The following is a 21217-nucleotide window of genomic DNA, read 5'->3' on the forward strand; positions in this document are numbered from 1 at the left end:
TATTCTATTCTATTCTATTCTATTCTATTCTATTCTATTCTAAGCTTCTTGGATGAGAAGCGAAACATCTTCAAAGAAAAACAGAGTCCAGTTGCCTATTGAAAAAGCACCTTTGAGACTGTTTCTCCAAAGTGACAAATTGCATTAACATTGGCTTCCATCCACAATCTGAAATTCTTTCGAGACTGTAACAAGATTTGGTCTGAACCTCAGTCTTATTTTGTTTGTATATTTTGTGGCTATAAATAAAGTGATAAATACTGTTAAAGTTGCCTGTACTCTCAGAGGCCCAGTTGTGAGATATATGAGGAAGGAACTTCTCCTTGGTCAGTTGCAGGCAACGGGGTGCCTTTCTTCCAGAAATAAATTTATTTCTCCTTCCATTTTCAATAAAGGAATTAAGCCTGTGCCTTCCAACCATGTCTTTTTTGAATTGCACCACTAATAAAGGTAATTGCATGTTAGCTGATAATAATTTAGATTGTTTACCTTGAGTGCTGTATAGATAAAAGGCAGGAAATAATAAGAACTTTTATAACTTTAGAAGTGATGTTTGGGGAAGGGAGTAGCTTAATGGCAGAACACGGGATGCTTTTTATGGAGACGGGCCCAGCTTCTGTCCCTGGTTATTTGCCCCAGCAGTTGAGATATGGTGGTTGATCAGAGTTGATTGGAGAGCAGCTGTCACAGAAGCTGCCAAGTTAGTTGAAAAACAGGCTCACTCCTGTAGTGGGGTGAAGCAGCCTCTGGTTATCTGCACACCTTTGCAAATATCAGGGAATGGCTCAATTATTATAAGCAGCTGGAACAGCAGCTTGGATGCTTGTGATTAAAATTGTGTGGGAAGGAAAGAAGGAAGGAAGGAAGGAAGGAAGGAAGGCTTAGGGAGGGAGGGAGGGAGGAAGGGTTTTTTGCCTGAATGCAGCTACTTTTCCCAAATTTACTCTCTCACGCATATATTGCACGCAGGAAAGTTGTAAAAGTTTCTCGTCCTTTCATTTCTTGCTGCAGTCATTTGGGAAAACTTCTTCATAGACTGGAAAGTAAGTGCTCCCGAATCATTGGAGAGAAATTTGAAGAAAAGACATGAGCTTTGAAATGTTACGAACTTCACTATTAACTTAATTTGGGATCCAAGCTTGAGTTGGTTTTGGTCCAAACTTTGCTATTTTGGTGAATCTTGACCCAATGCATTTTTCATAGGTGACCTCGGCTTTAAGAAAACGTGGCAACTAAGTTGAGAAACGAACTGCAGGTGGTAGTCCTCAACTTATGACCACAATTGAGCCCAAAATTTCCGTTGCTAAGCGAGACCGTTGTTAAGTGAGTTTTGCCCCCCCCATTTTATGACCTTTCTTGCCACCGTTGTGAAGTAAATCGCTGCAGTTGTGAAGTTAGCAACGTGGTTGTTAAGTGAATCTGGCTTCCCCATTGACTTTGCTTGTCAGAAGGTAATCACGTGACCCCGGTACACACTGCAACCATCTATATAAATAAAAATGTAAATGTTCGTTTGTTCAAAATCTTAAATCTCTGAAAGTTCTTCACCGATTGCTTTGAAATTTTGACACAACATTGCATTCGAATACGCACGTGTTTTTATATACCTATATTATATAGATGTCACACCTGTGACAGGTAAAAACATGGTTTTTTTGAAAAACAGCACCATCTGTTGGACGTAAAAGCAACACACGCTTTTACCAGACTGAGCCACAGCAACGTGTGGCTGGGTACAACTAGTCATAAATATGAGTCAGTTGCCAAGAACTTCGATCAGGTGACCACGGGGATGCTTCGACAGTCCTAAATGTGAAAAACTGTCATAAGTCACTTTTTTTTTTAAGTGCCATTGTAACTTTGAACTGTTGTATGTTAAGGATTACCTGTATTGTCTGAAGGATCTGTGTAGCCTTTTTTAGGTGACGCTTGGCTGTTTCTGCTGCTAACCAAGCCTGTGATTCCCTCAGGTGGTCTGAAAGCAGCCCCGGCTGCTGGACTGGCGTGCTGGCTGGACGAGTCTGGACTCTCACGCAGTCTGAGGAACATCTGTGGTACACCTTGCATGAGGAGGAGAAGGAGGATGGGGGCAGAGAGGAGGAAGGCCTCTCCGAACCTCCCATGAAGAAGAGCAGGAAGCAAGCACAGCCGGAACCTAATCGTGCTGGGACAAGCGAACGTCCGGGCAGCCATTTGCCTGCAGAGCTGGCTCGGGGAGCAGACGGGTTGACTCCTTCTCAGATCCTCCAGGACTATTTCCAGCTACACGTCAACGTGTCTGCCTTATACCAGGGTTGGTCTTACGTTGACTCACATTTCCGGGAAGTAGGTGTTAAATTCCCAGGTAGGCAAACTAAGAACTAACACTGGAGAGAGTGATGTGTACTGCTGCAATAAAAATACATCAACGTGTAAAAAAACAAACGCATTTACAATTTCTTTGTAAATTCCAGAAAGTCCAGTTCTTCTTGAAAAAGCACCTTTGGGGCCACTGTGTAATTCAGCACCAAGAAAAACTGAATTCCTTGGTTTAAACATAATAGCAATAGCACTTAGACTTATATACCACTTCACAGTGCTTTACAGTTCTCTAAGTGGTTTACAGAGTCAGAATATTGCCCCCAACAATCTGGGTCCTCATTTTACCGACCTCAGAAGGATGGAAGGCTGAGTCAACCTTGAACCAGTGAGAATTGAATTGCCAAACTGCTGTCAGGCAGGAATCAGCAGAAGTAGCTTGCAGTACTGCTTTCTAACCACTGCACCATCAGGGTAAAGTATGTGACTTTACCCTGGAAACATAAAAAACTGATGAGGGAAAAAGACCTAGTGGTCCATCGAATTTGCCCTTTGATTTTTTTATTTTATTTTTAAATTTGGTCAGATAATGGACATGGGTTTATCCCAAGCAAGGAAAATAGTAGTGAAGTCTCAAAGCCATCCAGAATCTTTAGCTCAGTCTCTCATCCCTTCCCACAAAGAGGTTACTTCTGAAATTTCATCTTTTGTCTGCACATTTGTTTAAACGTGTTTGAAATCATGTTGAGGATTAGATGCTTTTGATCGAGAAAGTAATCCCACAGATGAGGAACGTGCAGGGCTTCAAATGGAGCCTCTCTCTTCTAAAGCCTTTTCCTTCCTCAAACTGCAAGTTGTAAGAGTCTGCTCCTTTTGAAGAGAAAAGTGTTAAAGGGGCATACTTGCTCCTCTTGTTTGTCACTGCAACAACCTAAAGTAGGTATCTTCCATGCAGGAAGAGGCAGCAAGCATCACTCCTGCACAAGGGAACCTGATGGCACTAGCAGGGGTAGGTAACCTTGGCTCTTTTATGACTCGTGGACTTCAACTCCCAGAATTCATCAGCCAGCATGGCTCAGCTTGGAAACCTTTCCCTTTCTCCTCAGCATGGCTGGCTCAGGAATTCTGGAAGTTGAAGTCCATGAATCATAAAAGAGCCAAGGTTGCCTACCCCTGCACTAGGGCAATGATTTTCAACCTTGGCAACTTGAAAATGTGTGGACTTTAACCCCCCAGAATTCTCCAGTATTCTGGCTGGGAATTCTGGGATTGGAGTCCTAATAAAATAACAGAGTTGGAAGGGTTGTTGAAAGTCTTCTAGTCCAACGCCCTGCTCAAGCAGGAGACCCTATACCATTTCAGACAAATGATTGTCCAATCTCTTCTTAAAAACCTCCAGTATCGGAGCACCCACAACTTCTGGAGGCAGGTTGTTCCACTGGTTAATTGTTCTAACTGTCAGGAAGTTTCTCCTTAGTTCTAGGTTGCTTCTCACCTTGATTAGTTTCCATCCGTTGCTTCTTGTCCTGCCTTCAGTTGCTTTGGAGAATAGCTTGACTCCCTCTTCTTTGTGGCAGCCCCTGAGATATTGGGACACTGCTATCATGTCCCCCCTCGTCCTTCTCTTCATTAAACTAGACATGTGCAATTCTTCATATGTTTCAGTTGCCAAGGTTGAGAAATTACGAACTAGAGAGTGGTGCTTCAGCTCAGTGAAGACATCTGGCCCAGGGCTGCATCCTGGCATTGTCCAGTCAGGATGACCTGCTTCTCAGGTCAGATTCAATGTCCCAGTGATGCTCTGTCCCAGGAATGAATCCCACAGAGTGCTTGCAGCACTGGGCATTAAGATCTCATCCTACTTAATTTAAATTATAGCTATGTTTCAAGTACAGGGTTTCTGGCCTGAGCAGGGGGTTGGACTAGATGACCTCCAAGGCCCCTTCCAACTTTATTATTATTACTTTTACTACTACTACTACTTCTATTATTATTACTTTTACTACTACTACTACTATTATTATTACTATTACTACTACTACTACTACTACTACTACTACTACTACTACTACTATTATTATTATTATTATTATTATTATTATTATTATTATTATTATTATTATTATTATTATTATTATTATTATTATTATTATTATGTTTGAAGATTCGACTAAGTGCTTGGCTGGCTCTTTCTTTCTTCCTCCAGGCGTCCGGGTGCTGCGGCAGGACCCAGTGGAGTGCCTCTTCTCCTTTATCTGCACCTCCAACAACCACTTGTCCCGCATCACCAACATGATTCAACACCTGTGCCAGGCCTTTGGGCGCCGCCTCTGCCAGCTGGATACCAAGACCTATCATGCCTTCCCCTCACTGCAAGCCATGGCAGGTAAAACCTTAGGCCTCTAAGTTGCTTTGCGGCCTTTCCCTCCACGGACCGTCCTGCTACACCTCGGACTCCTCCTCCGCTTCCTGTCCTGTCCCCAAAAGAATGCTTCAGTGGCAGTAACAGAGTTGGAAGAGACCTTGGAGGTCATCTAGTCCAGGGGTAGGCAACCTTGGCTCTTTTATGACTCGTGGACTTCAACTCCCAGAATTCCTGAGCCAGCCATGCTGAGGGGAAAGGGAGAGGTTTCCAAGCTGAGCCATGCTGGCTCAGGAATTCTGGGAGTTGAAGTCCACGAGTTATAAAAGAGCCAAGGTTGCCTGCCCCTGCTCTAGTCCAACCCCTACTCTTGCAGGAGACCTGTACAATTTCTGATAAATGGCTGTCCAGTCTCTTCTCAAAAGCCTCCAGTGTCCTTAAAAAAAAACAAAACCTCCAGTCTCTTCTTAAAAGCCTCCAGACGACATCAAAAAGAAGTGCTCTTCTGCCCCCCCCCCGCACATCAAAAGACATTTGCTACATTCATATTCCTGCTTCAGGGAAAGCTGCCCTTTGTGCAACCATTCCCCTGGCTGCATGTCTTTCCCCTGTCTTCCAAGATCATTCCCACATACTATTATGGGTCCTGATGTGCATGTTACAGCCTAGGCAATGAGTCGAGTTCCAACCAGGCAGCATGGAGGATGGAGGAGTCTATGGAGATTCTCGGTCATCCAGGTCATGGTTGTCCCAAAGGTGCTTTTTCATGAGGTAACCGGACTTTCTTTTTTCCTCTTTGAAGATGTTTCACTGAAGAAGCTTCTTGGATGAGAAGCAAAATGTCTTCAAAGAGAAAAAAGGAAGTCCAGTTGCCTCATGAAAAAGCACCTTTGGGAAGGATGGAGGAGTTTATTGAGATAGGCCTGATCAGGTAAACCAAGAGTATCCAGCCTTCGCAACTTTAAGTCTTGTGGACTTCAACTCCCAGAATTCCCCATGCTGGCTGGGGAATTCTGGGAGTTGAAGTCCACAAGTCTTAAAGTTGCCACGGTTGGGCACCCTTGCAGTAGATACTTTCTCTGAAGGCTTCTCCTTGTCATCCTCTGGCATCTGCCATCTCCCTCATCCTTCTCCTCCAACCCTCACACCTGTTTCTTTCTTCCAAGCAACCTTTATGCTTAACAAGACTGAGTCCGCAAGAACTGGGGCTATCTCACATAAGTTGATGATTTCTCTTCATTACACAATAGGGAAGTTCTTAGTTGATGTCAAGCAACTTTTGCAGTGTTTGCAGAATACCATAGGGGAGAGTGTGAGAACACTCTTTTTAACCTTCCTGTTTCAGATGACCCTGGTTGCAATTTCCTCTTTTCCCACTATGCATTTAACACTAGTTGGTCTGGTTTCTGATATCTGTCTCCACTTTAGGTCACAGTGCTGGCTGATTCAGTGTGCAACTTTCCTACAGTTCTGCTTTAAATCACAAAGGGGCTTTTTCTGAAATAATAAAGTGCATAGATAAGTAAATAAATTAAACCTCCACCTACCTTAGTTGTAGTCACAATTCCCATCAGAACAGTACTTTTCATTTACTATAATTTTGTACACCACTGGTGCCAAAATCTCTCAGCAATCTGCAGCTAAGAAAACTCTGAGAGAGCAATGTATCTTCTATGCCCTCTCACTATGACTCTCCGAAGACCAATTCAGCAGTTATTTAAGATCTCTTAATTTATTGTAGGTCATATAGCTGAAGAAAAAGGTTTTAAGTGCTTGGGAACACAACTCAGCAAGGATAAGGAATCTACTGGCAATTCAGGCTTGTAAAAGATGAATACACCCAAGTGGACAATGATCTGAAGGAAAAGTCAACGTAAGATTGCACATTAGAAGTGCCGGAAGCTTAACTTAAAAGAGCAATTGACAATTGTTGTGAATGTAGACGTCCACGGTTGGTTTCGAGCCTGTTCTAGTCTTCTCACCATTCATCAATAGTATAGAAAGAATGAATGGAACTGGGAGAAGATACCCAGTCTCATAAACTAAGCTTTGCTAAATCTTCCTTGAAAGATCCTTTGCTTGGACAGTTTATACAAGGATACTTGAAGTTTTGTTAGGCGGGTAGAGCTGTGCCAATGAAGAGTGACTTGATGCATTCCCCATTCGCACCTTTGCTTAATAGTTATTGCTTGTTGCTACTGTATTTCCCCGAAAGTTAGACCCAGGCCGATAGTAAGCCCTAGCTTGATTTTTGGGGGTGGACCTAATATAAGCCCTACTCCAAAACTAATCCCTAGCATTGGGGTGAGGCGCACCCCTAAAATTCGAGCGGGAGTAAGGGGGGGTGAAGCTGCCCCATGTGCCCCCCACCCACTTTCCTTACCGGTAGGACCACCACAGCCAGACCACCCACACCCCAACACCTGTCGCGCCATTACTTTGACTTCTGTGGCTGCTTGCCACCACTTGTGGCCGGCCGCCATGTGGGGCATTGCGCCATTGCCGCTCCTCCTGGCAGGATGCCGCCTGGTGCTTCGGGGCGCTTCGGCTCCTTGTGCAGCATTTTGGGCCGCTTCAGCTGCTTCTGTTGCTCGCGCGCTTTGGGCCGCTTCTGCTCCTTGTGCAGCACTTTGGGCTGCTTCTGTTGCTTTGCAGCAGGAGGCCACGTAGCACTTTGGGCCGTTTTCGCTGCGGAAATGGCCCCAAGAGCCACGCAGCATCCTCCCATGAGTAGCAGAAACAGCTTGAAGTGCGCGAGCAACAGAAACGGTCCAAAGTGTTGCACAAGCAGAGGAAGCGGCCCAAAGCGTGCGAGCAGCGGAAGTGGCCCAAACTGCCATGCGGCGTCCTGCCATGAGGAACTGCAACAGCGCAATGCGCCACATGGCATCCAAGCGCAGGTGGCAGCAAGCAGCCGCAGAAGTCAAGCAGTGGCACGACAGGTGTTGGGTTGTGGGAGGCCTGGCTGTGGTGGTCCTAAAGTAAGACACTCCCCTAAAATAAGACCTAGTGCCTCTTTTGGAGGCAAAAAAATTAAAAGACCGGGTCTTAATTTCGGGGAAACACAGTAGAATTGAACCAGGTAACTGGCAGCTTAGGTAACTTAAACAAGTAATGAGAAAATAAAATACATCCCAGAGTTGAGCTTCTAAGGTCCATCCTGCAGCAGGAATTCTATTTGCTTGCCAAAGGAAAATTCTGATTTTTTTTTTCTACTTTAATGAAGAGCCAGTTAACAGTTTCCTGCGAGACTTGGCGAGAACAGCAGCAGATCGATGGTCAGAATTAAAGTGAACAGAATTAGTCCTTCTGTGATTAAATTCTTAGTTTGGAGTAGGTAAATCCATTAAAATGATGGCATCACTCTATTGTTCCTTCTGTAGCTGGCTGTAAGCCGTCGATTTCCCTGTGATAGGCAGTTAATTGATGTTGCAGTGCCTATCTATTTATTAAATTTACACGCTGCCCATCCCTCCAAGAGGCAGCTCCCTTTCTTGTTGAAAATAGAATTATTTCTGGATTTGGTTTCATGTCTCCACTTCTTGGGGTAAACTGTTGCAGGAGCAGATACAGAGGCCCGGCTGAGGGACCTGGGATTCGGTTATCGGGCCCGGTTTATTAGTGAGAGCGCCCGGGCTGTCCTGAAGACTCTTGGTGGGGCCGCTGGCCTCCAGCAGTTGCGCACTGTCCCTTATGAGCAGGCTCGGCATGCCTTATGCACCCTTCCAGGAGTGGGAGTCAAGGTGAGAATGAACCTGGCCCCCTCCCTGTTTTTCTGTTTTTAGCCAAAGCGTGTGGGTTCGGCTGTGCCAATATGTGGGAATATGTAGTTGTGGTTTGCGAAAAAGGGATTGCTTTTGCTGTGGGAGGTCTTTTATGACTCGTGGACTTCAACTCCCAGAATTCCTGAGCCAGCCATGCTGAGGAGAAAGGGAGAGGTTTCCAAGCTGAGCCATGCTGGCTCAGGAATTCTGGGAGTTGAAGTCCACAAGTCATAAAAGAGCCAAGGTTGCCTACCTCTGATCTAGGCCAATTCCAAGTTTTGAGGCCTCATGTATACCAGTAACAGATATGAAAAAACGACCATTTATGAAACAGAAGAGTGGATTACAACTTAAATACTTTTAAAAGTAAAAACGTAGCAAATGCCTGAGTTTAAGGTGCCAACCAAACAGTGGATTGTAATTTTGACTATATTTTAAAATGTAAGGCTCCAGTTGGCTTAGGGCAAAAGCCAAATACCCCCCTTTCCTTGGCCCTACCTCTGATTATCTCTGATAGTCAAACAGTAACGGTGGTGTTTTCCAACTAGAATAAACCTATTGATTTGTTCATCCTGGGGAAAACTGTTGGTGGTTTCCCATTCCTTGAGGCAAGGGAAGCCTGGAATCATTATAATGACCTTCTATTCCATGGATCAGCTTCCCACTAGAGCAGGGGTCTCCAAACTTGGGAGTTGAAGTTCACAAGTCTTAAAAGACCCCTGTTCTGTTGGGATGAGGCTATCTGCGTTTATTTATTATGTTTATTGTTTGTTGCTGTGATTAAATGGACTTCAATTGTTTTAATATGTCATACAGCAGTGGTGGCGAACCTGTGGCACGGGTACCAGAGGCGGCACTCAGAGCCCTCTCTGTGGGTACACGTGCCATTGCCCCAGTCCTAGGCCTTCAGCTGGGTTTTATAAAACCTTTTCGCTTTAGGCCTCAGCCGCCGTATGCAAAAAAAAAAAAGGTCCAATCAATCAATCAATTTCAACTTCTTGTGGGAAAAAAAAAGATCTTGCAAAGTTGGAATTGATTGATTGAACTTTTTAGTCCCACCCAGTCTGCCATTACCACCACAGCCACGCCCACCCAATGAGCCACACCCACCCAACGGGCCACACCCACCCAACGGGCCACATCCACCCAATGGGCCATACCCACCCGGCACCCAACGATGCATAAGTGGGTTTTGTGTTGCAGTTTGGGCACTCAGTCGCTAAAAGGTTCGCCATCACTGTCATACGGTATTGGACTTCTTATTTATTGTTGATATTGGTATATCAACAATACAGAGCAAAGTTCCCCAACCTTTCTGGCTTTGCGGCCTGGCCAGGGGGTGGGAGAATGGATGGCTCCATGTGAGCAATGAGTACATGGGCCTGCCCTTCGTGTAATTGGAGCGTGCGCGCCAGCACTTGCCCACTGCTTGCGCAAGTGGGGATGCACGCGCTCCTGTGTGCTCTCGCCCGTCACTTTGCAGGCCCAGTTCCAAAGGGCTCAAGAACCGGTAATGGGCTGCGGCCCAGGGATTGGAGACCCCTGATATAGAGAATATGGTGTCACATAAATTTGATAAACGTTGTTATGGTGCCATCATTTCCTTTCCCTTTCAGGTGGCTGACTGTGTGTGCCTCATGGCACTGGACAAGACTGAGGCTGTACCAGTGGACACCCACATATGGCAGGTTGCCAAACGTTACTATGGCCAAGAGTTGGGGATGGGGGCCCGCAGTGTGACGGAGCGTGTCCATCGAGAGATTGGTGAGGGTGCTTTGGAACAGGTTCTGCTTACTTGTGACCATCTTAAATAGCAACATTTAGCAATAGCAATAGCATTTAGACTTATATACTGCCCCATAGTGCTTTTTATAGCACTCTCTGAGCAGTTTACAACATCAGCACATTTCCCACCACAATCTGGATCCTCATTTTACCCGCCTCGGAAGGATGGAAGGCTGAGTCAACCTTGAGCCCGTCATTCCAGACTGCGGGCAGAGTTTGCCTGCAATTCTATATTCTAACCATTGTGCCACCAGGACTCTTGAGTGGCGGGGACTGGAGCACACCCATCCTATCTAACCTAGTAGGACCAGGAGATACGCTCAGGGAGAGGTGATCCCACAAGTAACCTGGCCCTGTGCGGTGTAGGGCTTTAAAGGTAATAACCAGCCCTTCAAATTGCCCCTGAAAAGCAGGTGGAAGCTAGTGCAGCTCACACAGCAGTGGTGTTACTTGGGTGAACCATAGGACACCAAAAACCTTTGTGTGTGCCACTGCATTCTCAACCAGTCCAGTTTCCAGATGTCTTCAAGGACAACCCCATGTAGAGCACATGCAGTAGTCCAAACAGGAGGTGATTAAGGCATGGGTGACTTGAGCAAGACCTCCCAATCCAGGAATGCACTTCAGAAGACATACATAAAAATGTCAGAGCAGCTGTGAGGAATCAGACCTATTTCAATCACATCTTATTTCTGTAGTAGTCAGGGATAAACACTGGGAAAACCCCAGCAGAACTTGAGGGCAATAGCCTTACAGGAAGCACACAGGAATTATTAATAGCAGTTCCTTAAGCAAACTTTATTTCCATGAAGTTTCCTATCCGTCAGGTAGTGTTATAAAGCAGGGCTTTTCAACCTTTTCACCCATTGTACCACTTTTAGGATATGGCAGTATCCGAGTACCACCAATCGCCTAGCAAGGTGTCAAAAACGTGATGACCCCCCCCAAAAGGAAAAAAGTGATGAAGTACAGGTAGTCCTCGACTTACAACAGTTCGCTTAGTGACTGTTCAAAGTTACAATGGCACTGAAAAAAGTGCCCCCCAATCCACAACTGAGCAAGACACCTGCCTGCCCACCCAACGGCGCTCTTCCTCCTGTCTGAGGTTTTCATTCTTGTGAGCATTTCTGTTGAGGATTGGCAGCGGGAGTGGGGTGGGGGGTGTTTGGTCTTTATTCCCCCCATCTGCTGGGTGGTTGCAGCAGGTTTTGGTCACTTCACATGACCCTGGGACACTGTGACCGTCATAAATATGAATCAGTTGCCAAGCATCTGAATGTAAATCACAAGACCCTGGAGATGCTGCAACATTCCAGCTGATTGGCGCTTCTTCTGGGCTCAGCAGAAGCACCAGGATCAGCGCCGAGCTCCAGCTGGAGCCTGTGGCTGATCCTGGTGCTTCCACTGAGCCCTGACAGCCCTGCAGCTCCAGCCATCTCTCGCTCAGGCTTGTGCAGTTCTGCCACCGGTTCAGCTCATTCCCCTCCCCTGCTACCACTTTTCTAGGATGGTCGCGTACCACCTGCCAGGTGCCAATGTACCACAGGTGGTACCCGTACCACTGGTTGAAAAGCATTTTATAAAGGATAGTCTTGGGTGGAAGGAATGATAACTCGTCCGCAGCTAAGCTAGGTATGCCATCTTACCTGGTCTTCCACTGCATTGCCTCTGGTTGTTGTCTAGCATTGAGACACATTGTTGCTGGAGGACAGTTCCTAAAAGCATAGAGCCATAGACTGAGCTTCAGAGGAGTAAAGTTAAACGGGCTAGTTGAGCTCCATAAAGAAAATGTACTTTCCAACAGATGAAAGGCTTCAAGTATGTAGTAGCCTCTTGGATGAAAAGCCCAATATCTTTATGCTTGGAACGTTGCCATCCTAAATTGTAATTAACATTGATAGATTTTTTTTTATTTTTCTTTCTCTATTTTCAAGCATCTTAAATCACAGAACGATAATAAACCCTAATCATATTATATAACCATTACTGCAATGAAACAATATAAGATTTACGGCAATACAATAAAGTCTGTGAAAACCTCTTTCAGTTTGGAAAAACCTTAAAATAGCAGTGATTGTTGTCTGGATATTCTGGGACAGGAAACTTCTGTTAGCTATCTAGATGCATGCAGAGCCACCCGTAGATATTTAAAGCTTGATACAAGTTCTGTTAAATTTTTAATTTCTTCTCCAGCAGGCCCCTAGAACTGAAATGCAATAATATGGGAAGGGATGTGAGCTAATGTGAGAAATGAACCCTTATTCCACTGTTCGAGCTCTGTGGGGCTTGCTCTCTGCCACATTCTAATTTAAGTTTGTTTTGCCTTCAGGAAATTTCTTCCGCAGCCTTTGGGGACCATATTCTGGATGGGCCCAAGCAGTAAGTATGAAATTGCTTTCCCCTTCTCCCATTTACTGCTCAGGGCCATTGCCCACTGTAGCCAGAGGAGGTAAGATGTCAGACTAGGCCAGTGTTTCTCAACCTTGACAATTTTAAGGCATGTGGACTTCAACTCCCAGAATTCCACAGCCAGCATTGCTGGCTGTGGAATTCTGGGAGTTGAAGTCCACATGCCTTAAAATTGTCAAGGTTGAGAAACACTGGACTAGGCGAATCCATCTCTCTGTAGCCTGCATAAACTTTCTATCCTTATATTAGCAAATTGCAGGACTCTAGAAAGAAGCCAATAACAACCCTTTCTAAAAATGTTGTCTAAAAACTGTATGGATTTCTCCATGTAGTTGCTAAGTTGGGCTTAAGAAAACAAAAGCCAGCAGTAGGCCACAATAGATTCTTCTCCCACACACTCTGTCTTACACAGAGCCTCCCTTCCATTCCCCCTCCCCTCCTCTCCCGTTCTCCTCCCTTTTTTCTTTGCTCCTTTCCTTCCCCTTCTCCTTTTCTCTTTTCCCTTTCCTTTCCATATAGACCTGTCCCCTCTTATAGCCCATTTTGTTCCTCCAGTTCTATATATATACCAAGACAGAAGCAGCCATGATGGAAATTCTTGGCAGAAGCTTTCTCCAGTGACCCAGATGAAGATTGGTGGCATCAGGTTCCCACTAGTAGTGCTGGAACAACTTTCTCTTCCTAGCTAGATGCAGGTCAGGTGGATGCTGCAAAGAAATTGAGAGGAATGCTCTATGGCTCTGTAGATCATGGTTTGATCACTTGATTCCAAGGGTCCAGTCATCATCTCAGGGATTAGAAACAGGAACTAGGAGAAGGAGGATACAATTTCTGGTAGATAAGTTGTTCAGCATGCCAGGGCCTTCTGTCTTCCACTGTCTCCTGGAGTTTGCCCAAATTCATGTTCATTGCGTTGATGACACTATCTAACCATCTCATCCTCTGCCGTCCTTTTCTCCTTTCCCAACATCAGGGTCTTTTCCAGTGAGTCCTCTCTTCTCATTAGGTGGCCAAAGTATTTGAGCTTCAGCTTCAGTATCTGTTTTTCCAAAGAAGAGTCAGGGTTGATTTCCTTTAGGATCAACTGATTTGATCTCTATATCTGGGCTGCAAAATGTTGAATAACCACTAGGAGGAAGCATTGAGACAGGGGAAAAAAATTCCTGCTTGCCATCCATGGGTGATCTGTATGTTTGCAGATCTGCAGATGTTTGCAGATCTTGCCATCCACGGGTGATCTGTATGTTGGCCCATTTTTTGAAACATCTATAACCCAGGGGTGTCAAACTCAATTTCATTGAGGGCCGCATCAGCATTGCGGTTGCCCTCGGGGGGGCCGGGTGGATGTGGCCAGGGTGGGTGCGGCCTACTGGGTGGGCGTGGATGGAGTGGGTGTGGCCTACTGGGTGGGCATGGCCAGCTCTACATCGTTTGCGTCAAGGGTGCCTGTGGGGGCCTGGGCAGGAGTGGGACAGATCTGAGGGTCTCTGGCAGAAGGAGGTGGGACCGGGGCAAGCACCAAGACATGGTCCATTTCTTCATTCATCACAAAGGGTGACACCTCCCCAGCATGCACCCAGGGGGCGGGGCCGACACAGCAGGGGCTGGTTCCTCGCTGTTTCCAGGCGGCCTTGTGGAGCTAAGACTGAATGCATTTCAGCATAGACGGCCACCACAAAATTGTACATTGGCTCCCGGCCGGCCTGGGCCAGGGCCAAGGCAGTGGGGGCCGTTTCCCTCACTGTTTCCAGGATGGCTTCGCGGGCCACATGAAACCACTTTGCAGGCCGCATCCGGCCCCCGGGCCTTGTGTTTGACATGTCTGCTATAACCCTTTGTGCCATCCAGACTTTTCCCTCTCTTGCCAGGTCCTTTTTTGTGCTGACCTAAGGAAGAACCAAGAGTCCTCAGATCCAAATACCAAACACCGTTGCATCAAAGTGGCTCAGAGCAGCCACTCCACCTTGACATAGTTAACTTCTCTTGCAGCTCCACCTTATTTATGGGACTGATACAGGCAAGTAAGAAGACCTTTCCTGTTAATGGCTGGGGCCAGAGAGAAATCACCATGCTAAGAATAAGGGTTTTGGGGAGCCGTTGAGAAAGACTGAGGCTGCTGTATCTTGTGGGGATCCTCAGTCAGCTGCTCCTGCTTTCGTTTTTTTAAATTTTATTGTCTTTTTCCCACCAGAGGTTGCTTGTAGTAGAAGCATCTCATGGAGTTGCCACGTATTTTAAACAGTAGAACGTTTCCCGTTTCTTCCTTGTGACTTTTGTAATCGCAATAGGCTTGCTGTGCATTAGTACTGGGCATAAGGCAGTTTTTTTTCCAAGCAGGCCACTAGAAGAGTCATTTTTCTAACCTCGGGGCCATGCTATCAAAAAGCATAAATTGTTTGGAAAGAGGTGACAAACATCAGCTAGGGCAGGGGTAGGCAACCTTGGCTCTTTTATGACTCGTGGACTTCAACTCCCAGAATTCCTGAGCCAGCCTGGCTCAGCTTGGAAACCTCTCCCTTTCCCCTCAGCATGGCTGGCTCAGGAATTCTGGGAGTTGAAGTCCACGAGTCATAAAAGAGCCACGGTTGCCTACCCCTGAGCTAGGGCAATCTGGACTCCCACAGGCAGAAATTGAATGGGCTTTCCCCAAAGGAACTTTGAAGCTGAGCTATTGTTAAATATCTCCAGTAACTTAATGGAACCACATAAAAATTTCCCTCTCTAGTCGAAGTGGGGGGGGGGCGGTGTTCATCTCAATTTCTTAGCTGGGGTAGCCAGCGCTGTCTAAACTCACTTCCATGGTCATGTGGCCAGCGTGATTATACAACGAGGCACATAGAATGTGGTTACCTTGTGGTAGCTATTTATCTACCTGCGATGACCTTGTGGTAGCTAGGTTGGCAGGAGCTGGGGCAAGTAACAGGAGGTTGCCCCATCACATGGCACGGGTCTCAAACCCAGGCTGACAATTTTCCAACTGACCAGCTTGTCATAAAAACAAGACCTATTCCTTTCTCAAAGAAGGGATCCAAGTGCTCTCTCATTCATAAAACCGTGTTCGTGTATGTGGAAGTGCTGGTCTTCATGCAGGCCGTAACGCTGAATCAATTCAGTAGCTGCTTGTGACAGGCTGACATTTTGTGATGGATGACGCCTCCACCATTGGACTAATAGCTAAGACAGTGATGGCGAACCTTTTAGAGACCGAGTGCCCAAACTGCAACCCAAAACCCACTTATTTATCGCAAAGTGCCAGGGCTGCATCAGCATTGTGGTGCCCTCAGGGGGGGCGTCACCCACTGGGGGTGTGTGGCTGAAGTGGTCACAGCAGACTTGGTGAGCGTGGCTGGGGCCAGGGCGGCAGGGGCCAGTCCCTCGCCATCCCCGGGACATCCCCGGGGGGCCAACGCCGCTTGGTCACTCACTTCGTGCCCTGTCATTTCCAAACGCCACGTGCTCGCTACTCTGGCAAACTCTGCTGGGGCAATGGCACACGTGCCCACAGAGAGGGCTCTGAGTGCCGCCTCTGGCACGCGTGCCATAGGTTTGCCACCACTGAGCTAAGAGAAGAGGGATCCCTACCATTCAGAGTTGGCTACCTCAGGGTGCTAGTGGTTGTTTTTTTTATTTATTTTTTTTACAACATTGTCAGTCTTCGGCATCAGTTGCCACAGTTGTGTCCCATGCAGTAACTTAATTCTGCCTGGCTGAGGAATTCTGGGAGTTGAAGTCCACAAGTCATAAAAGGCCCAAGTTTGAAGACCCCTGTTCTAAAACATGGCTGGCTGAGGAATTCTGGGAATTGAAGTCCACAACTCTTAAAGTTGCCAAGTTTGGAGACCCTTGTTCTAAATCTAAAAGAAGAACTGGTCACTGGAGATAGGGCTGATTTCCAGGTGGTTTACGGACATTGGCTACAGTATTGCGGTACCAAAATCCAGCATTAATAGGAATGTGTTTTAAAGGGTACTTTGTTCCGTTTCTGGTGTGATGTTTTCATGCTCACCCGGATGCTGAGCCAGCACCTTATTTGTGAAAGACAGGGCCTCCTCCTTTTTCTTGTTACGTTTGCTTATGTATATGTGACACAACAGCTCCAATTTTCTTTGCTGCCTCATGTATTTAGAACGCTAAACCTAATATTCAATCCCCTGTACTACCTACCTTTTTTCTCTTTTAATAATTTTCTTTGCTTTTATAAAGAAGACGTAAATTAGATTCCTAAACCCAGATAATAAGCATGCTGCAGCCTAACTGAGCATTTTTCTGATTTCAGACAACAGGGCCTTGCACCTCACTGTCAGAACAGAGACTTTTAAAGGGTGCGACCTGGGTCTGACTGTAGCCTGTTTTTACTGTGTACTGTTTTAGAAAACTGTTATATATATTTCCCTCTTGCCCAGGTCTGTTTCTTCCTTTTGTCTTTGACCATTTCTAGTAGTTTGGGGGCAAAGATCTACTTATTTTTATCCTTTTATAAAGTGCTTCTAAGTTATTTCTAAGTGCTGTATTAATCGTAATAAAACAATCCTGGTATTGTCCCTTAGGCCTCTTCTAGCGTGGTTTGCCTGTTCACATGAGTTCCTAAAAAGTGGGCCTATAACTCAGGGGTGTCAAACTCAATTTCACTGAGGGCCGCGTCAGCATTGTGGTTGCCCGGGGGTGGTGGTGGCCAGAGTGGGTGCAGCCTCCTGGGTGGGTGTGGATGGAGTGGGTGTGGCTACTGGGTGAGCGTGGCCAGTTCTACATCATTCGCGTCAAGGGTGCCTATGGGGGGGCCTGGGCAGGAGTGGGACAGATCTGAGGGTCTCTGGCAGAAGGGGGTGGGACTGGGGCAAGTGCCAAGGCATGGTCCACCAGGGCAAGTGCCAAGATGGCCACCACAAAATTGTACATTGGCTCCCGGCCAGCCTGGGCCAGGGCCAAGGCAGTGGGGGCCGTTCCCTCACTGTTTCCAGGATGGCTTCGCGGGCCACATGAAAGCACTTCGCGGGCCGCATCCGGCCCCCGGGCCTTGTGTTTGACATGTCTGCTATAACCCAACTGGATTCATCTCAGGCAACGGCTCTCAATGGCGGTTTCCTCCTTTGAGGCCGGTCTTTGACAAACGTGGAGGGAGGCTAGCCTTGGGTGCTTCCTTTTTAATACGCGAACAAGCAACAGCATAGAAACTTTGAGTTATGACGTTCCTCTTGAACTAAGGGGGGGGGGAGAAAAGATGAATGAGACAAAGTGAAGAGCTATAAGCTTTCAAATCAGGCAGGAGAAAGACCGAACCATGGGGAAATCCCTAATTATATCAGATAAATGGCCCCAGGACTGCCCTGGATGAAGACAGGTAAAAAACATTTTAAGAGTGGAATCTTCACTACGAAGTTCCTCTACTACTGTCGCCATGACTTCTAAGGATTGCCAAGTTCAGTCTCCCACCAACCCTCTCCTATTTTCACGTAACATTTAAGAGAGAAGTCAAAGAGACATACATGAATTTATGAGTTTATTCTTACTTTAAATCCCACCTTCCCTCTCCTTCTAGCCGCACAATATTAAAGATAATTTTACAACTGCCAGGGAGTATTGAAAAGATCTTTCCCCCCCACTTTGTATTGTGATCACCTGCAGAACGGTTACATATTTTTTTTCTCCTCGTTTGGGAAACTGCGTAAGAGGACAGCCAAACGACCACTCTTAAAACGTGACCAGTCTTTCTCCAGAGTTGGCAAAATGACATTGGAAGAGGCACAGCTGGCCCCCCAAAAGCAGTGACCTTTCAATGTTGCTCAGTCTGCTTTAGTGTGCTCAGAAATCAAATCCCATAAACCAGGGATAGGCAACCTCGGCTCTTTTATGGCTCATGGACTTCAACTCCCAGAATTCCTGAGTCAGGTGACTCGGGAATTCTGGGAGTTGAAGTCCACGAGCCATAAAAGAGCCGAGGTTGCCTATCCCTGCCATAAACCATCGCTCAGGATGTCTCAAAACTGCTTTGCCAAAAGGCAACTGGACTTTCTTGTTTTTTTCCCCTTGAACACGTTTAGCTTCTCTGAAGCTGAAGAAGCTTCTTGGATGAGAAGCGAAAAGTTTTCAACAAAGTCTAGCTGCCTTTTGGAAAAAATACCTTTGGGACAATCATGATCTGGATGATTGAGAATCTCCATAGACACTGCTCAGGATAGCCAGGGCCTCTCGCCTCCACAGGCCAATAGGAAAGCTGCTCTAGCTCCTATATTTGACTGTAGAAAAGCAGTTTCTTTGTCTTTGGAAACTTCAATAGGTCAGTGGTTCTCAACCTTTTTAATACCGCGACCCCAACTGGTCGTAAGTCGAGGACTAAACCGGTCGTAACTCAAGGACTACCCAACCGGTCGTAAGTCGAGGACTTTCCCTGCCCAGGAGCACCGTGCATGCGTGGTTCCACCCCCTGCGCCGGCCGAGGTGTAGCTGGCAAGTGGCAGAGACGGAGCAGGCCGACCACCAGCTGGCCCAGCCCAAGGGAGGTAAGGCACCCGCCAGAAAAGGGGAAAAAATGGCGGACAAAAAAAATGGCAGACAAAAAAAATGGCGGACAGCCTTGCTTGGCGACCCCCGTGAAATGGTCGATCGACCCCAAATGGGGTCCCGACCCACAGGTTGAGAACCACTGGCATAGGTGGAAAGCTACAAGCTACTGCAAACTTCTCTCTGCAAACAAAACAATCTTTATTCTCCGACACTGCACGCAACTGAGCCAAGTGCCAGCTACGGTGTATGTAGGTCCTCGTTCCTGGGGTTGGCTTGGCTGGACCAGGTGGGAGAAGCAGGGATTCTCATTGGTTTCCTCAAGCGATGTGATGGTGGGCACAGTTGGAGATCAAACTCCCACTTGAGCGGCTGCTGCAGAAAGCCAGAGGGGTCTTGAATGTTTCTTTCCAAGACTTAGCCACTCAGGTGGTGGGCCAAAGAGGATGGCATCATTGCTGTCTTCAGATGAAGAATGAGCATAGGGGACAGGATGGGTCTTGTTGGTGTGACCAACAGGGGGATTGGGGTGGGGAATGGAACAGGAGAGGATAAAGCATCTCCAGGGAAGTGCATGGCTTAGAAAATAGTAGCCTCCACTTCCAGATTCTGGAGGATGCCAATTAATAGGGGACAGGTTCCATTCCCCTACAGTGGGACTCGGCCGTACTTTGGTGGGAAGGTGTGATGGTGGTCCCGGACCCTTCCCTAGCTCTTACAACAGGGCTTGGGGCTGCCCACTCAGTTATGATTGCTGCTGGCTCTGCCATCTAGTCCTCTGTCCTTTGGTGAATGTTCAGTCCCGAGTTTGGCAGTGAGAGCCATTCCCCAAGGATTCCTCACTGCTATTAGTAGCCGAGCCTGAAGAAGACAAAGGGGGAGAAAAGGACAATCAAGAACAGATTAACTAGAAATTAGGTGATTCCAGGGCTTCCTCTAGTTCAGGGAAGGGAAGCTACCCCGTCTGTCCTCCCCGTGCTCAGTGACCAGATTCACTCCATGGTTTATAAGACTTTATTCTTGGAATGTGACTTAAGGAACAACATCACATGAACGCAATAGCCCACTGACATACAACGAAGCTCCTACTGGCTTGAGCCGATCGTCAGAATGAGATGGCTTAGAAAGGTAAGAAGGTCTTGAAGACCTTGGTTCTTCTTCCAGCTGGTGGCCCAGGTGTCCCCCACTATATGGGTCATGGGGTCTGGTCCCCAGCACGGCCAGCTTTATCTGTACGTTTTTTGGCAGCAGAACAAGTAGGCTCCAAAGCAAAGATCAAATACTTGGCATTGCTGTCACGGCTGGCCGACTGACATCAATGCTCACAAACAGAAGGAAGGGCTTTGAGGAGAAAGGCCACACAGAGACACTCGCAACCTCTCACCGTTGCTCTCCTGCAAGGCTTGGCCAGGCCCCTCTTGACTGGTGCCAAGTTGTAGCTTCCTCATATGCCTCACCACAGCTGTTGCGTTGAAGGCTTGCTGAACGGGGAGGGGGGGGGAAGAAAGGAGAGAAAATGAAAAGCAAAGCAAATGTCAGTCTGCCGCAGACATTTTGGCAAGCGAGCAAAACTTTTAGGAGTTAACTCCTTTGTTTCCCTGCCCACGCTGTCAAGAACTTACTGATTGACTGATTGGTTGAATTTATTGATTGAATTTATTTGCCACCCATCTTGTTGCAAAAGACTTTGGGCAGCTTCCAGCATGAAAACATTAAAAACCTAACAAATATCTTTTACGTTTATTTAACTGATGCTGGGGAAGACAGGAATAGGAACGTCACTCATCAGCCTTCCCTCCACTTGATGGCTCTACCGTATTCTTCAGGAAAAGGGGTATTAAAAATCAATCAAGCAAAACAAGCACCGGAATAATCAAAAAGCATCTTTTGGACATCCTCACCTTCCATTTGCTTTTGGCAAAATTCTTTTTGATCTGCTCGCTGACTGACTGATGGATGTTCTTATCTAGCGCAGTGTCTCCAGCAATCCTGAGAAGACAGAAAGCATTCATTCCTATTGACAGACACCCCAGTTCCATAGAAGGTAAGAGGGGCCAGCTATTAAAGAGGAACCAGTGGTGTTACCCAATTGATGGGATAA

General features: G+C 46.7%; 2 protein-coding genes across 2 annotated transcripts in view; one reads left to right on the plus strand and one right to left on the minus strand.

The window, feature by feature from the left end:
* Positions 1 to 1970: 1970 nt before the first annotated feature.
* Positions 1971 to 14591, plus strand: OGG1 (8-oxoguanine DNA glycosylase; the record flags this gene model as incomplete). The annotated part of the gene is made up of 6 exons (XM_015827547.1): positions 1971 to 2344; positions 4505 to 4684; positions 8222 to 8403; positions 10041 to 10188; positions 12539 to 12588; positions 14487 to 14591. Coding segments are annotated over 6 exons (1039 nt in total), but the record flags the coding sequence as incomplete, so codon positions are not given.
* Positions 14592 to 19295: 4704 nt separating this feature from the next.
* CAMK1 (calcium/calmodulin dependent protein kinase I) overlaps positions 19296 to 21217 on the minus strand; it is a 30992-nt gene continuing 29070 nt past the window's right edge. The window contains exons 9-11 of the mRNA XM_015827548.1: positions 21018 to 21105; positions 20501 to 20597; positions 19296 to 19977 (exon numbers count right to left, since the gene is read on the minus strand). Coding sequence (XP_015683034.1) covers positions 19913 to 19977; positions 20501 to 20597; positions 21018 to 21105 — 250 coding nt within the window. The 3' untranslated portion in view covers positions 19296 to 19912. The remainder of the gene's footprint in view (positions 19978 to 20500; positions 20598 to 21017; positions 21106 to 21217) is intronic.

This window comes from Protobothrops mucrosquamatus, unplaced genomic scaffold (assembly GCF_001527695.2).
Source record: "Protobothrops mucrosquamatus isolate PMUCROS unplaced genomic scaffold, P.Mucros_1.0 scaffold3782, whole genome shotgun sequence".
In the NCBI taxonomy this organism is placed as follows: domain Eukaryota; kingdom Metazoa; phylum Chordata; class Lepidosauria; order Squamata; family Viperidae; genus Protobothrops; species Protobothrops mucrosquamatus.